Genomic DNA, 17,845 nt, shown 5'->3' on the forward strand with positions numbered 1-17,845 from the left:
ACTGAATCATAAAACTCACTGGGTGAGCTTCTGCAACAATAAACTCAGGAGGAAGAGGGTCATGGATCCTGGCTTGAGCTCACTAGAAGAAATGCAGGATATAAATGTAGTAAATGAATAGATGTAACAAATAAGAAAAGTTCCTTGCAGTGTTTCTTGCAGTGACCTAGAATAGTCTGTGTGGAGGATAAGAAAAGGGGGAAACTCTGGAATTAATTGAAACAAATCTGTCTTATCTAGGGATGGCTTGGTTTCAGATCCAGTTTCTCTGTTTAGATGTGATTGCCTAGCCTAGCCTTCTCCAACTTGTTGCCTTCCACATTGCCATGCTGGCTGAGGCTGGTTGTAGTTAAAACACATCTGGAGGGCACCAGGTTATGGAAGATTGGCCTAGTTTTTTTGTAGCTGGAATAAGCCCCATTTTTATAGCAGGAAATGCCTCCTCTCAAGGTACCCACATATTTCAATGGCTCTTCTAAGGCAACTGTGAATAATAAAATATGTTCAGCCATAAGCTTTTTGATGGAGATCTCACCCAACAAAACCAATAAAAGCATTAATAGTAGCTCAGCTACAATTGGCTGAACAATTTCCCTCTCTTACTGTGTAGACTTCCTCCTTACAGTCAGGCCACAGGCAAACACATAGAACTTACCTTAAGCCGTTATACAAAGGGCTAGCACAGCTAAACACAGAATGTATGTACTAAGATGTCAGCCAGAACCTTACATTATCATTGCATGATTGTTACAGGTTGAACTTCCCTTATCCTGAAATCTGAAGACCTTCAAATGCTGAAACTTTTTGCTGGCAGCCTCTTGCTTCCTTCTCCAATGAAAGGGAGTTAGTTACATGTCCAGCCCTCACTGAATTTTTCCTCAAGGAGCCATTGTAGAAATTTGATGGGGGTAAGAGAATAGGGGGGAGGTAGAGAGGACTCTAGTTATGGCAGGCAAGTGAAGTGCCAGTTGGTGGCAGCAGCCAAATCCTCTTGGATTTTTCTCTCTCTTCCTAGTTAGGAAGGCTGTTTTCCAAAAAGGGCGGAAACTAAGTGTGCTGACAGCCAGGGAAGCATCTGGGATGTCTGCTTTTTCCATGGACCTTCCTGGAACTGCATGAACCAGAGTCATCCCTGCTTCCTTCTCTTTTCTTCCCCCCGTCAAGTTTCTGACAGTGGAGAAGCAAGAAGAAAAACTCAATGGATGCTGGATGTGTGACTAACCTCCATTCCCCCCCATCCCTTATTCACAATAGATAAGTATATGCGAATGCAAGTATTCAAAAAAAATTTAAAATGCAAAATATGAAACATTTCTGGCCTCAAGCATTTTGGATAAGAGAGGCTCAACCTGTATAATATTCTGCCAGGTGAGACTTTTCTCTTGTCCTTTCTTCCATCTCCAAGATGATTAAAAAGATTCTGGTAGGAATTTATTTCCTTGTATAGGGTGAATATTGGTCTAAGCTTGAAAAACCAAGGACAGGGCAAGAAATGCTACAAAGTACTAAAGGTGGCATTGTGTATAATGCTACTGGAGGAGGTAGAGAAACATCTTGCTTCCTGAAAAAAGGAATTGGGTGGGGATATTGTGATACTGTGAGTGCGAATAGTAAATGAATTTTTAAACTTTTATGGGTGCCATATTACAAAAGGGCCTGCAGTTACTCACTTGCAGTTACCTTATATCTCAACCTCAAGATAGGATCTAGTATTTTACTTCCTTGTTAGGCATTGAAAACTGCTAAATATACAAATATGATTACTTCAAGCCCACAGGATTCAGCTGTCCTGGAAGACTACACTATTCCACTTTATTGAAAATTGAGAACCACTGAAATAAAGGATAATGAGCTTAGAAAATAATTTAATTAAAGAGTGAAAGAAACCTATTTCCAGTAATGTGATATGGTGTTGGGCTTTGGGTCCTGTATCTTGTACAGATTTAATAGAAAGTCTGCAAAATGGCGGCACTGGGGATTTCTTCCATGAAAATCATTATTAGTCAACAATCTGTAAGTGATGGTGATAGCACTATTAGGATTCCACTAGAATCCAGATGAGGGGAGAATGAGGAGAATGATTTGAAAGAGCCTCTTTAGTTGCCAGATGCATAATTTTCCAAGTCTTTTATTTTACCAAGGATGATAGGTGGATGTAATATCACTTGATATCAGCTGGCCATGATGAACAGCTTGTCCTGAGTTTTTGGAACATGGAGAGGGCTAACTCAGTATTAATAGCAACTGGGAATAAACGTCAAAACATTTGTATTACGTATTTCCTTGTTTTCTTTTGCTCATTTTAAAAAATCATTTTAAATCATATATATTATATATATATTGATATCTATGTACTGAATGAAATAAAATCAATAAAAAATTAAATAAGAGACAGAAGCAGTCAAGCAGTTTGTGATTCTGATACTAGATATCACTGAGGATGAGGTGTAAGGCCTGGTGATAAGGACTATAAGAAGATAAATGAGGGACATGGGGAATTAAATTTGTTTATTACTTTTTTATTGTTCAAAGCAGTTTATATAAAAATCAAAAGATTAAATAAAGCAAAAACAAATACAAGCAAGGTCCCTTTCCCATGTCCATGAGCCTATTTTGCTTTTTAATTTGTACTCTCATCCCTTTTTCTGCATGGTTAGGGCAGTTCTATACATAAAGCTATAAAACTGTGGCCATCACATAGGTTTAAGCTTGACTTTTGCTTTAGTTAACTAGCATCGACTACAGAACTCCACAATTTGAAAAGGAAATAAACCATATTTAAATTGTATGAGCCATCCAAATGTATGCAAATATGGGCCTGAATCCTGTTAGTATTCCCATCTAAAGAAGACTTGTTGACTCAGCTGCCAAATGACAAATTAAAAGATGTGTAAATACCATTGATTTAATGAGTCTACTTTAGTTGCAACTGGCAATACAATTCAAACCATATAGTTATATTCAAAAACCTGAGAGTAGATGGAGATGGTGTAGAATTCTAGATATGACATGTCACATGACATAGTGTTCAGCTGTTGATTTAATGACATATGGAACATGAGTACTGAATTTTGGAAGAGTATGTGCTCTGATGGTGTGTATCCAGTATTGCTGGTAAGCGTGAACAATGAGGCTTCTTTCAAACTATTACATAAGACTAGTTTGATTATTAATGGACTGACAACATGGTGCCCCTCAAGCCTGCCTGACAAGCTGCTGTGGGAGTACTGTACAAGAAACAACACTGGTTGAAAGAAGGATCAGCTTGTAGAGCAAGAGGTTGAAGCAGCATGATCTGCAAAACCGTAATACATTTTAAAGACCCACAGTGATGACTGATGTGGTTCTCCCTAGCCCCCCTTTTAAAAATCCTTAAACTCATATTCTTTTTCTGCTTGTGATAAAAAGCAGGGATAACATAAATGGCGCTCTTGAGAGGAAGCTGGTATGCCAGATACAGGGAGAAGGGCATCTTAAGGTTAGTTTTGGGCTGTGGACTTTTGAAGTTCAAAGAGCTGGAGAGGTCAGGGAACAAAGAAGCTGCAGACATTACTATGAAGACATGTCAACAGGTGATGCTTCATTTTGTTTGGGGGTCAAATCACATTCAGCAATGGCTTCTTAATGTCTTCAAGAGGAGTTACTGCACATTATATGATTCAGAACGCAACCTTCCAATCTTTTTATCAGCCTGAATTCTTTGTTAAATTTTGAGATACGTAGTGTTCTGCTTTAGGCAAAGTAGGATCTGAAATCAAGGTCTGGACAGTCCAGAGTTTACATTAGCAATATCCAAATAATAGAGCATAGGGAATTAACGCAAGGGCCATCTAAAAAACCAGATCAAAACATAGTTCAAGTTCCAAGCTGACAAGGTCAAACTAGAAAGCAAGTAGGTTAGTCAAGAGCATGGTCAAGGAGAATCCAAAATCAAGTATACAGTGAATCCAATGGAAGAAGACCTAAGGAACGCTTTAGCAGGAGATGGACTCACTCTCCAGATGTTGCTTGCAGCAAACATCCTTGCTTAAAACAGAGGCGTATATAGCTGAGCTCCCAAAAACCCATCCTAGTCTCAGCTTCAGGCACTTGGAAATTCTCCACATGAGGACCTTGTACCTGAGGTGTTTATCCTTACGGGATAATATTCTCAGTATTAGCCTCCATTTTAACCCAAAACAAAAGAACTCATATTTCTATAAAACAGTTTTATTCCTAGACCCATTATCCCAGTCTTCCAGAACTGCTCTTTGAATTAGAAACAACAACAACAACAACAAGCCGACCCTTTATTTTGTTAAATTCCTAGAGTTCTTCTGATGGAAAAAGGTGGCATTTAAATTTAGTCAGGGTTTGTTCCCACTACGAAAAAAATCTAATTGCTGATCAGTTTAAATGACCCTCGTTCCCATTTGAAACCAGTTCCTGTCACAATGTGATCAATTCCTGTCATGATAAGCAAGGCAAACACACACACACACAAAATGATTTTTCTAGACACTAGTTTCTAAGGGGTTCTTTTGAAAAGAATCGATTCCGATGAGTGGGAACGACAGATCGGAATTGCATCATTTTGAAGTAGAAGGACTAATGGCAGAGGGATATTTACCTTAGTTTTCGGGAGATTTCACACACATACCAGTGCTGCCTTTTTGTTTGTGGTGTGATAAGATTCTTCGATCAATTTGTTTGTTTGTTTTTTTAAAAATTCAACATGCCATGCCTTGCCTTCCTCATCCTCCCCCCATGCCATGCCATGCCATGCTTTGATCTTCCTCCTCTCGCTCCATCCTTGCCCTCCTCTTCCCCCATGCCATGCCATGCTATGCCTAGCCTTCCTCCCTCTCACGCATCCTGATCTTCCTCTTCTCCCATGTCATGCTCTGCCTGATCTCCTTTCCCCTTGTGCCGTACTGATCCTTCTCTTCCCCCTCATGCCATGCCTTGCCTTGCCTTGATCTTCCTCCCCCTCGTGCTGTCCTTGCCCTCCTCTTCCCCCCATGCCATGCTATGCCTTGCCTTGCCTTCCTCTTCTTCTCCCTCGCTGCACTGACCCATCCTTGTCCTCCTCTTCCTCCTCCTCCTCTTCTGCCCCCCTTCCTGCACAGGCTTGTCAAGAGGCCCAGTGCCTGCCGATGCTCTCCCCCCACTCAGAGTCTGGGCTGCCGTTTACATCACTGATAACTGACATGCATTTTGAAGCGGCCCAAATAGTGGAGACGATAACCGTGCCAAAAAAGAAGTGATTACACAGGGCTAATGAAAAGTTCCATTTTCATGGTGGGAACGACGGACCTTTTGAAATTGATTACCACACAGAGCGAAGGCAAATTGCAAACCCGGTTTAAAATTTAAGTGGGAATGTGCCCTCAAAATATTGGGTGATATAATTCTCTCTTTTATATGAATAAGTCTTGGAACTCAACCTGATAGTGCATCTTGCAAAATCTGGAGCTTCATTTTAAAAAAAATAAATTCTACTTACAGAAGAAAAGGAGCCTAAAAGGTAGGAGCACTTATTGAAAACATTCTTAAACTCAGAAAAAGTTCTAGGTAGAAATTCTAATTATCAGGATGAAGTAATATCTTCACCACCTGTTCTAATTCTTCCATGCCTTTCTGGATAAATTTTTTCTCTGCATTTCTTGATAGTCCCTCATATCTCTGAGGAGAAAACAGGATTCTAAAAGAATTCTGCCACAACAACACAGCTTTAAACAAACTGGATCTAAAATATGCCCAATTTTCATATTTGGGTTCCAAATAAATTGTAGCATTCTGTTGTATCATAAATTCAGAATTGTAGTTCTCAAGCATACAGGAACATGATAACCGTTTTATAGTCAACTCAATCCCAATATGCAATATTACTAATTCATCCTGGGTGTTTTCCACAGTGTTGTCTCTGACGTCTTAGAAATTGACATGCATACATTTCTGGACTGTGATAAAAAAAAATCAACATGGTTCTTTCCTCAAGTTCAAGTGTAAGATGCCATCTAGTGCTTCTTTCACCTGAGTTATTAATTCAAACCTTGAACTTCTCTGATTATTTCAAATTTCTCTCTGGGAAGCTCTCTCTAAAGACTGCTTTAGATGAGATGGCTAGCCTTGTACAACTGTGGTGATAGCATTGCCCTATAAAGATCTGTGTTTTGGATTTAGACCAGAGGTGAATAAAGTACAACTCTGCCCAGCTTTCTGTATATTTGGAGAATTAGCAGAGTGGTGGGAACAAAACTGCACTGTTTTGTAATGCCTTTGAATTGTTTGGGAGCATTTGGGGGCAAAAAAATCACTTGGGGGAAAAGCCACATTTGGAGGGACTAAGGGATGTCCTGAGAGCCAGTATGGTATATAGTGTTTTGTGTTTTGAATCCCTGCTTGGTCATGGAAGCCCACTGGATGACTTTGGGTTAGTCATACTCTCTCAGCCTCCGAGGAAGGCAAAGGCAAAGCTCCTTGAACAAATCTTATCAAGAAAACCCTGTGATAGGTTCACCTTAGGATTGCCATAAGTCAAAATTGATTTGAACACACACAACAATAGCAACAACAAGGAGTAACCTGAGAGTATTACAAACTCCCAAATTATAGATGTCCAGAAACTAAGACACATAGTGATGGATTCAAACTACAGGAAAAGATATTCCATCTAAATCTCAGGGGAAACTTCCTGATGAGCTGTTGGACAGTGGAATATGCTGCCTCAGAGAATGGTGGAGTCTCCTCCCTTGGAGGTCTTTAAACAGAGGCTGGATGGCCATCTGTCAGGGGTGCTTTGATTGTGTATTCCTGCATGGCAGATGGTTGGACTGGATGTCCCTTGTGGCCTCTTCCAACTCTATGGTTCTATGGATGTCTTGGGGAGGCTTCAGGGCTTCAAAAAGAAGTTGGGAGCTGAATGTAGCTCTGGACCATAATGCTCCCCACTCCATGTAACAGCAAAATATCTTGCCTAGTAAAAAGCTAAAACTCTCCCTTCTGTACTACTCTCAAATTATAAGAAATCTGTCAGGGTCTGAATCTAGGACATTTAACTAGGCTGACCACATGTATCACCAAGAAAGATAATAAATGGTGCAAATTTGCTTTTGTTAATTTACATGATAATGCCAATTGTAGAATTACTGTTCTTTATTACTACTATAGTTACAATGTATCTCACTAAATGTATCCATTTGTTTATTGAATTTATGCCCTTTTGCAAAAAAAAGTGATCAAAATGGTTAACAATAAAATACAGAGTAGAAACCATGGTGGAGGAAGATGGTGCCCTGTATGCTCAGTCGCTCAGTGACAACCTGTATCAGATTAAAACTCTACCTGCATAATTCTTGTCCTTCATCTTCCCATGGTACTTGGCAAGATCTAGGAGAAGCTGCTACTTACAGGTAGAGAACAGGAAGGGAAGCCAGACCATGAAGTACGGTAGTAGCTGGACTCAGTTCATTGGGAACAGGGGAAGAATTGAGGGTGCCCTGATGGATGGAGTGCACCCCTCCTTTTCCTTCTCTCTGGAGCCTAGAACAGCTGTATCATGTTCTGAATTGCCTCCCACTCCCCTTCCAACTGGTAAGAAGCAGTAACAAATCCACCTCATAGTAGCATTCTCAATCCAACATTTTACCAGACTGTTTCAAAAATGCAATGGGAGACCTTATCAAAGGCCCTACTGAAATCAAGATATGCTACATCCATAAAATTCCCTTCATCTACCAAGCTTGTAAGTCTACCAAAAATAAGATTCATTTGGCATGATTTGTTTTTGAGAAACCCATGTAGACTTTTAGTGATCACAGCATTCCTTTCTAAGTGCTTACAGACTGTTTAATGATCTGCTCTCAAATTAATTCTGTCATTTTTATTTCCCTTTCTCAATTATAGAATAAGGTGAGCACATTCAGTGGAAGAAAGAGGTGCCTGTGTGTGTATCTCTCTATCTGTAGCCATATATTTATTAATATTGCTTTGTATTATCCCTACTGTTGTAAGCTGCCCGGATTGGACGGGATATAAATAAATCCTATTATTATTATTATTATTATTATTATTATTATTATTATTATTATTATATGCATATACAGATAGCTACTCCTATAGCAGGAATTTCAGCAATTTCAGCATTTCTTATCTCTGCAGGGTGGAGTTTTATCTGTCTTTACATTCACTCTATCTCTCAGGGTTAAAGGCATAATAGTCCTCAGCCCTCTTGCCTCTAGCCACTCTCCTCACATTTACTGTTACCCAGAGATACCTTAACTTGTATTGTAAAAAAAATCTCCCTTGTTAAAAACTGTTCTATACAAGAAACACCCAGGAAAAGAAAGAAGACACTGAATGCTAAATCCAGTGCAGAAGAAGTCTGCAAAGGTGATAATATGTGGTATTGGTTAGCCAGAGGAGAGCTTCAGTGGGATTGAATTGAGTATCTCCAGATGGCCAAGAGGAAGCTTTTGCTGTAGCCATGCAGCAGCACAGTTTCCATGACATATGGTTGGCTTTCTGTCAGGTGGCAAATGCATTAGTACCAGGACATTTGAGGAAATGTCGCTGGCCCTAGCTTGCCATTCTTAAGCAATGAGAGACATCGACTTATGGGTTTCTCTGCTGTGATTTAATCTTTATGGGATTTTGGTGTGCTAGCCATCAAGATAAGTATGTCTGATAATAAGGGTCCAAGCAACTGCAGTGAAGCTAATTGGCTGTGGCTGAGCAGCTTTTCCTCATGTAGGATTGGTTTATTATGCATCTGGATCCAACCCATGCATAGTTTTCAACTGGTTACCTGTACTTGGAGACAAGAAGCAAGAAAAATTAGGCAAAAGAGTAGATATTCTCTGATTAAGCATACTTTTTCCAAGGCCACATACTTAATCAGATAAAAATGCGAAGACTTTGCTCAAATCATGTTACATTTGCCATTCTGTCCACTCTCTTGCACAGTCACTCACAGTGAGTCCAGTTGCAAGCAATACATCTTGTCTTTCAGAACAACTTTCTTTTGCCCTTTTCCCCATTACTACTTACAGAACATAATATCAGACAGTCCAATCAAGACTGTAAACAGAGAACAGGAGTAAGGGTCTTTTTTTAAACATCACATGAAGAGTTCTGGCTGGAGCACAGAGAAATCCGTTGCTTCTGCCATCCCCTCAGACCATCAGTAGGTTTGTTTGTACAAGTGAGAGTGGTTCAGAGTTCTGATTGAAAATAAGAGACTGGGAAAAGGGAAGCACAAAAGGAGTGAGTCAAGAGCTTTGTCTAGTAGGCTACATGTGTGTTTCTCTAGGACTCAGTGCCAGTAATAATAATCATGGGCTTCCTGGGGCTAATAATGCCCTGGCAATATGGTTTCTCATCAAAAGCCCTGGGCTTGGGCTTTTTGAAAAAAGAAGAGTGAGCAATGGTTACAGCAGCATCACATGACTAAATCTTTATTGGCAATTAAATGTTGTTATAATGTGTCTGTCCACTGCTGCAGTAGTCCAATGAACAAAGAATAGCAAGGAAAAGAAAACAAAATATAATGCCATTAATTAGAAAGTAATATATTCCATGGAACTAAGCCTTCTCCTGAAACTCCTCTTCATGTTTGCATATGAATTTAATAAGGAATAGTCGTCCTGTGCTACCAAGGACATTATCACATGGGAGGAATGTCTCCCAATTTTGAAAGAAAAGAAGGTAGGGCCAATTCAAAAATGAACGCTATTACATGAATGGTTATCAAATGCACAGAAGAACACAGCACCCATCCTAAAGCCAAAGTAGGGCGAATGCAAAAGAAATTGTCATATGAGTACGTACCCTTCGTAGTCTAGAATTCGAATTAGCATCCCTGCACATGTGCAATAAGGGCACAATCGGATCGTGACCTTTTTACACTTCCGGTGGGGCTTGCCTCCGGTTCTGTGGTTTTGCCTTGTTTCACATTATTTCTTCATTCATTACCTCCTATTTCACATTATTTAGGCAATTCACGTTATTTGTGCATTCAATACCCTTTATTTCCCATTATTTAGGCAATTCACCAATTCAAAATCAGTCCAAAGCAACCTTGTACTACTTGACTTGAGCATTGGACTATGACTCTAGAAGGCAGGGATGGAATCCCACTGGGTGACCTGATGAAAGTCACACTCTCTCAGCCTCCTCAGAAAATGGCATTGACAAACCCCATCTGAATAAATCTGCCAAGAAAACTCAAAAAGCGGGGTGGGGGTCTCCAGATGGTTTTGTGTGTGTGAGAGAGACTGTATCTGTGCCTTTAAGTCTCCAGCTATGAGGGGGGGAGAGAAGGAGCCCCTCCCATTTTGGAGAGCTTTGCTGCAGCCAGGCTGTGGGGGGCCTGGGTCCTCTTTGGTTCTAACCTGGCCCATTGGGAGTTCCATTGAAGGCAATGGTGCTGCCTCCTTGCCATGAGTCGGAAGAGGGGAAAGGGGAGGGGAAGCTGTGCAGGAACCAGAGCTGGCGACTAAAGCTACATCCACACTGGAGAAATAACCCATCTTGGCACCGCTTTAACTGGAAGTTGGAGTTTGTTGTGAGCCCAGAGTGATGCCCCTGAGGGGAGGAAAACAGACCTACATTCCCCAGGCTGCCCCACTCCAACCTCCCCCAAAGGAGGAGGAATGAGGGAAGAAGAAGAACTCTTTGGGGCTAACAAAAGGGGGAGTGTCTCTCTTTTTGAAGTCCCCTGTCCCTGGAGGAAGGAAGGAAGGCAAAAAGGTCCCTGAGAGGCACAAGAGGCCAGGAGCAGGGCAAGCCCTAAGCCCACAGAGAGAGCTTGCAGGACCCCTAATGGAGAGCCTCCCCGCCCCACTCTTTCCTGTCAAAAACAGCTGCTTCTCCTCCCGGCTGCCAGGGAAGACCTAGGAGCCCCGGAAGCCAAAACAAAAATGGAGGATCATAGGAATTGATGTAAGGGGGAATACCAGGGCCGAAACAGACATGCATATCACACCAAACAACATTGAACTGAATGTGAAGTAGCCTGGGAATAGGATTTTTGAATTTGCTAGTTCACCAAGTTTACTTAATTTTGGATTGCTGTGGAATTGCATTCAGAGTGCGTTTGGAAGGCCAGTGAATGTGTGATAACCTTTCACACAATAACATGAATACCCATGATTGCATTTGGGATGACACTGGATTATACTTCCAATTTATGTCATGTGATAATGACCAAAGAGTAACGCAAAGCCCATAATTAGAAAGAATCTAGCCTTCCAAGCAGAGAAGGTAGGAAGACCAATAAGAGAACTAAATTAGAACCTATACACCTTCTAGCCCTCTTGAACAGAACTGTAATGTAAGAACTGCAGCAAAACACAAAACAAGGAAGGAAATGGCTCAACACAGTGTATGGTCCCAGGCATGCTAAGGTACAGCTAGGACAAGTTGTAGCAATTGCAGGAGGGGTTGCCATTCAGTTGTTCCTATGAGTACATAGAACTCCTGTATCATTAGTTTGTAGTCTAAATAGTCAGTGTCCCTATGATGGGAGCCTTTTGGGAGCACATGGGCTGCCAAACCCAATACAGTAGTTAAATCAGTCGCCAAAATGTATTCCCAAAGCGCTCTGGTTGTCTGCACTTCTTTTTTTCTTAGCAGCTTCAGCACTTGCTTTAATGTACTCCGCCCTCATCTTCCTTACTCTTTGCATCATAGTTAAGCTCAGGAATGTGGTTTTATTTGCCTGATTAGCCCTGCCTGTCATTTGGAGTAAGATTTTATTCTATAATTGGTAACTTGAAATGGTGCTGGAGATGAGCCTTCTGCCTTCTCTGTGGATTACTAGATTGGAACACTAGCTAAAAGTGTTTTGAGCAGAACTTAGAACAGTTACTTTCTTGAACCCACAACTCTTGGAATTCCCCACCCAGCATGACCACTGGGGAGTTGGGAATTGGTTAAAAAAAGTGTTTCAAAGCTGGCTAGAGGGGAGGAACCTGAACAGTTGTAGTACAACAACAACAACAACAACTTTCCCAAGCTATGTTTGTCATGGAGATGGGTTCCCCAAGATGAAATGAGACTTGGGAATTTGTTCTTGACTTGTATACAGTAGCCTATAATCCAAATGCAAATACCCAATAGTGCAGTAAAGGCAGGTTGGATGAGCTTCTCTGCACCTGTCATTGTATGTATGTTCCTTCAGGTCGCCTCTCATTCATGGTGATCCCATGAATTTAATAGGATTTTGTTAGGCAAGGAATACTCAGAGATAGTTTTGCCAGTTTTTCCTCTGCCATATAGGCTGCAGCACCTGGGATTTATTGGTAGCCTTCCATCCAGGTACTAATTTGGGCTGACCCTGCATAGCTTCCAGGATCAGACAGGATCTGGTGCCTTTAGGTATTTAGGCCCTTCGTACCTGTCTTTACAAAGTACCACAAGGCCCAATTAGGCTGTGTGAAACTGTGAAACATACTGAGGAAAGGAGGTGGCTGCTTTTGTACTTCACTGTAGCAGTAAAGAGAAGTTTACTAATGAGGGACAGCTGTCAATGCATGACATTGGGGCCATAGATGAGCATCAAGGATTCATGGATAAAGATTGTTGTTATACACAGCTTTTCTAAACTTGGTCCTTGTGTCTATGAGAGACTGCTTGGCATTCATTTTCCAGCTGTCAGTTTCTGTCAGTTGGACAAGATGCCTGCCTACCTAAATCTCTTTGGGAACGTCTTCACTCCTTCCAACAGTGCATCTTAATTGCCCTTACAAAACAGTGGGTATTTGTCCTTGGAGCAGCAATTTTATTTCATTTAATATGTTCTCGATGTTTTGCCTGTGCATTAGAAGCTAGTAATGTTTGAACAGTGTAACTGTCTTAAATTTTACTTAAATAGGTCAGTGCTGGTGCAGAGATCCTTGAGACCTGATAAGATTTGAAGAAATCCTGGTAGCCTCTTTCCAGCACTGTCCTATGTGAAGACTATACACTTAATGTAAAAAGATAAAGAGAGCATTCAGTTGAATCGGTCTGCAGAGCTGAATAAAGATTCTGATAAGCCTAGAGGCCAACCCCAAGAAGCAGTTTCAAGGACCTGTGGCACAGAATGTAGCTCTTTGCAGAAACTCTTGGGCAAGTTTTACTCCCCTAGAAGATGGGGATTTTATGTGTATTTTCCTTAGTCCTTCGGAGAACAGAGTATATATCCCAATGACCTATGTTCTGCCTCCATTGCTCACTCTCTGCCAGCCATGGCACGAGATAGTGATTAGCTGTCTTCATGGCCCCGTAATAACCATGTCTGAAATGTTCTGCATGATTAACCTATTAGATACAGTACTGCTTCCAGCATTCTCAAGCTTTGCTTCTGTCTGCTTTGTAGCATCCAAAAAAGAAGTAGATGAGGAGGAAAGGAAAGTACGTAGAGGTGTAAATCATGGCAGTACACTATTATAGGTACAAATACAGGGGATACTACAGAACAGAAGTGATAGAAAAAGTCTTCCGGGATGGGTGGGGTGCTCTTTCTTAGTTTGGAACAGGCCCCTTGCATCCTTTTTTTTTTTTAAGCTGTGTTAGAAGTGTTTCCTTTTGTCAGTTGTTTCTTCAGATATAATTAAAAGTGAATCAGAAGGACTGGATTGAACAGTGCTGCAGACTTTTTGGCCCTCCAGATGTTTTGAACTACAAATACCATAATTGTGTACTATTGGCCATGTTGCTTGAGGCTTCTGGAAACTGAAAAATCTGGAGAGCCAAAGGTTTCCCATCTTTGGGTTAATAGAAGATCTGAAAGGAGAATCTAGGTGTCTGTGATAATCAGATCTAATTTTATTTTTTATTTATTTAGATTTGCGTGCTACATAAGTTTTCTCTTTATTTCAGCTGAATTCACAATAAGAGATGATCCAGGAAACTAATTAGTTAAGACATCTTAATGCTAAGGCTCCTGGGGAGCTACAAGCCTATAGATCAGCTTTTTTCAATCTTTTTATCCTGGAGGAACCCTTGAAATAATCTTCAGGTCTCAGAGAACCTTTGTTTAAAAATTATATCTACAGCTCAAAAAAGGTTTATTTTTTTCAATCACAATATCTCATAGAACTGCTAGCGAACTCTCACAGAATCCTAGGGTTTCAGGGAATGCTGGTTAAGAAACCCTGGTCTCAGTCCCCCCTGTACCATCATATTAGTAAGGCAAGTGTTCAAAGCTAACTTGTAGAAAAATATACTTCTTCTAGCAGAAGCCCTTAGAAATAGAATATGAATGATATCACAAAAAGAATGGTATTAGAGTATGATATAATTGGGCCCCAAATTTGTGATAGAGGATTTTACATATATCCTTTGCATGTGGAGTTCCAAGTTTATAGAGAAACACAAAATAACTTGATAAGCCTTACAAAACAAGGTAAGAAAACTTGACCACAATAACATTAAAACTAGACACATTTGGAAAAAAGTTAGATTGGCATATACAAGCAACAACACCCCTTGAACAGGAACACATCTCACCACCCACTCAACAGGACTTGGGAGTATCTTTTTTTCTTGTCTCTCTCTTCCCAGTTCTCTTTCTATAATGCTGTTTTCCCTTTTCCTTTTTCATGTATGCACAACATCTTCCTCTTCTTTGTTACCAGTATTATTAACTTTATTTAGAACCTGCTTTCCCCCAAAAGATAGGATTCAAAGCAGCTTACAAATTAAAACAAATACAGTTAAAATATACAACATACATAGCTGGAACATACAAAAGCATAACATTAAAATGTAATTAAGCTATTGAATATTGTTAAAAACAATTTAAAACATGCAGTTAAAAAGCAATTTTAAATGTACAATTAAAAATAGCACACCACTCTGTTAAAAGCCCTTGGTTAAAGAAAACATTAATTTCTCCAAAGTCTATAATTTTTTGCCAGTCAGAAGAAGATCATCAGAAAGGAAGGAAGGAATTCCAGAGCCTAGGGCAGCCACTAAAAGGGCCCTGTCTTCATCTCCAATAGATATGCCTGTGATGGTACAGGTTGAGTGTCCCTTATCCAAAATGCTTAAAACCAGAAGTTTTTGGATTTCAAATGGGGGGGAGGGGATTTTGGAATATATGCATATACATAATGAGATAACTTGAAGATGGGACCCAAGTCTAAAAACAAAATTAATTTATGTTTCATATGAACCTTATACACATAGCCTGAAAGTAATTTTATAACAATATTTTAAATAATTTTGTGTATGAAACTAAGTTTGCATAAATTGAACCATCAGAAAGCATGTCCTATTAGATGTATATGTTAGTGGTCAAGAGGTCTGTCCTGTATTATCTGAGTAATCCTTTTGTAAGTCCTTTTGTAAATTCTAAGAAAAACCTGAGCCTTGATGCCATCTTTTTAGCAATATGTGCAATGCATTTAGACCAAAAAGAAAGTGCATGCAGATCTGCAACGCCAGTTGAAATGAATGGCATAGGGGAGCATGGGACATTCAGCCACCTTGTTTGAAAGTGCCAGATCGATCTGAACATTTCAAAACATGATTCAGTTTAAAATGTGGGAAGATAATAGGTGCAAATATGCATTTGTTTTCCTTGTGTTAGTATGTAGCAAGGGGGACACTTCTGTTCAGGCCACCTCCAAAAATTTATTTTAAAAATACTTTTGTTTGTTTGAATTTTTTCAAGTGGAAGGTTATGTAAGGCCAAACCCCATTCTTTTTTCTAAGGGGAGGGGGGGGCCGGCCCCCCCAGCCCCCCCCCCCCCGGCTACATCCCTGAAGGGGGACACTTCTGTTCAGGCCACCTCCAAAAAATTATTTTAAAAATACTTTTGTTTGTTTGATTGTTTTTAAATGGAAGGTTATGTAAGGCAAGTTCCTGACTTGGCCTCTGCAAAGACTGAAGACTACCAATAGAGATATATAGACAGGATAGTAATTGATCTTTTCTTTGATTCGTCATCTCTTTACCCCTTTCTTCTTCCTCCTCTCCCTTTACAGTCATGGACCCACAACATCCAACGAGAGAAGGAGTTCCTACGGAAATTGGTGAAAGCCCGAGTGATCACAGACCTTACCAGTGGAATCTGAGGAGGCCCAGTCACTGTGCTGAAGGGCACAGCACATGCATACAGCTGAGGACAAGGGCAGCAAGAGGTCTTTGGCAAGAATCCCAGCTTCTTAGAAACATAGACAGTGCCCTTGCAAAGTCTCCCTGGTTTGCTCTGTCTGCCTGTATCAGGGCTGGCAAAGGAGCAGTGGCTATTGGCCTGAGGGGGCAGGTCCCTCACATGGAACTGGAGGTGGGAATGATGTTTGAGATGAAACGTCATTAGAGAGAACAAAAAAGAGGCCAGGGAAATGAGGAAAAATGTGCCAAATGGAACAAGAGCCACATCAGAGCAGCGGCATCTGAATGTACAATGCATTATTTTGTATAAAGAGAAATTGAGAATCATGGAAAATATATCAATGTGCAAAATGGAGCCTGGCCTGTGCATAGGCCTCATGGGACACCTGACACTGTGTTGCACTTAGCCTGTCTCTGTGCCAGCCATGACCCCTCTGTAGGGTCTGAGTCCATCCAAGACTTGTCTGTTGTTGGTGCTGCTTTAATGTAAAAGTATTGTGGCCTCTCTTTGCCCTAGAAGGAGCAACCGAGGAGTCTACTGGATTTTTGGATTCCCTGCTTCTTGTGGAGCAGCTGCTGCTGCCAACATTCTCCTGACAGCATTTTAATCATTGTTCATGGAGCTCACCTCATTGTGTTGGGGGATCTCTACCTGTTTGGCAGGCTTACCACAGATCCTGCTGAGAGATACCCCAATATTTGTTTTCTGTGGCATCCACATAATGGTTTTGAAGAGTTCAAGTGATTGTATTTTGTTTGGGAAGGGAATAATTTATTTTTGGATCAGGTCAGAAATTGTTCTAAAATACAAAGATTTGTAAGGTTTGGCAGCTAATGGTGCCAGCAATTTTTCACTCATTCTGTTGTGCTTTAGCTTAAGTATCTATTACCTGGATAATGTTTAAGCTCCTCTGAGACAGTAGTAGAAATCACATGGCTGGCAGCTAACTTGGTTTTGGCTTCTGTATATCAAATGGGTTCCTCCCTCACATTTCCAAATCCTCCTGCATCCCTTTTGAGGAGACAGTGGGTTCTGTCTTTATTACTCCTCTGTCCTAAGTCTCTGATGCAGTATTTGCACAATTGTGTACCATTAGTGTTGGAAAGGTTAGAAATATACTGTGCAAAGTGACCAAACAGTGTAGTGAATGGGATGACATGACTTATCTGTGCATCTGAGAGAGATGTTTAGGCTCTTCTTTCAATTCATCCTATTGTAAGATACACATTTATAATCTGCATTGGTATTAGGCTGAGTGGTGCATTTAAATGAATTTACTTGCATTTCCTTGGATAAAATGAGAATTTGTGCAATTTCCCTCATGGAGACAGATCTAAAGCAGCTAAAGAATACTCATTCTGTTTGTGTTAAAAACACCAGCCTGCATTTTACTTGCTTTGCTCCTGCAAATTGAGCTAGGAGGCTGTATAAAAGGACTCTGGTTTAGAGATACTCAGAAGTGTAAGACCATACTGAGAAAGGTGTCTGGCTGTTTTTCCATTGACCCTCTACAGGATACTATCCCAATCTCTGGGGTGCAGGGAAAGGCTCAGAATGCTGGCATTTTCCCTTTTCCCTAAACCAAAAGGCACAAGCTGACATAGGAGTTTATCACACTGGGGCTAATTTCGGCATTAAAGAGAGATTAAAGCGCATTTAAAACATCCTGCAAATAAAGCAAAAATGGCGAGAAACTGCATGAATGATTATCACACGCAATTGTGCAAATAAAGTGATATCGGAAATGCATTATCACT

At 40.5% G+C, this 17,845-nt stretch overlaps 1 protein-coding gene across 10 annotated transcripts in view; it reads left to right on the plus strand.

The window, feature by feature from the left end:
* ST3GAL3 (ST3 beta-galactoside alpha-2,3-sialyltransferase 3) overlaps positions 1–17,845 on the plus strand; it is a 301,371-nt gene that overhangs the window by 279,138 nt on the left and 4,388 nt on the right. For 5 of the 10 annotated variants that reach the window (XM_042462929.1, XM_042462930.1, XM_042462932.1 and 2 more), the window contains one exon: positions 15,958–17,807. The exons of the other annotated variants lie outside the window; for them this stretch is intronic. In XM_042462929.1, the coding sequence (XP_042318863.1) occupies positions 15,958–16,047 (90 nt within the window). In that variant the 3' untranslated portion in view covers positions 16,048–17,807. Of the gene's footprint in view, positions 1–15,957; positions 17,808–17,845 lie in introns of those variants that run through there. 10 annotated transcript variants of the gene reach the window in all.

The sequence above is a fragment of the Sceloporus undulatus genome, chromosome 4 (genome assembly GCF_019175285.1).
Source record: "Sceloporus undulatus isolate JIND9_A2432 ecotype Alabama chromosome 4, SceUnd_v1.1, whole genome shotgun sequence".
In the NCBI taxonomy this organism is placed as follows: Eukaryota; Metazoa; Chordata; class Lepidosauria; order Squamata; family Phrynosomatidae; genus Sceloporus; species Sceloporus undulatus.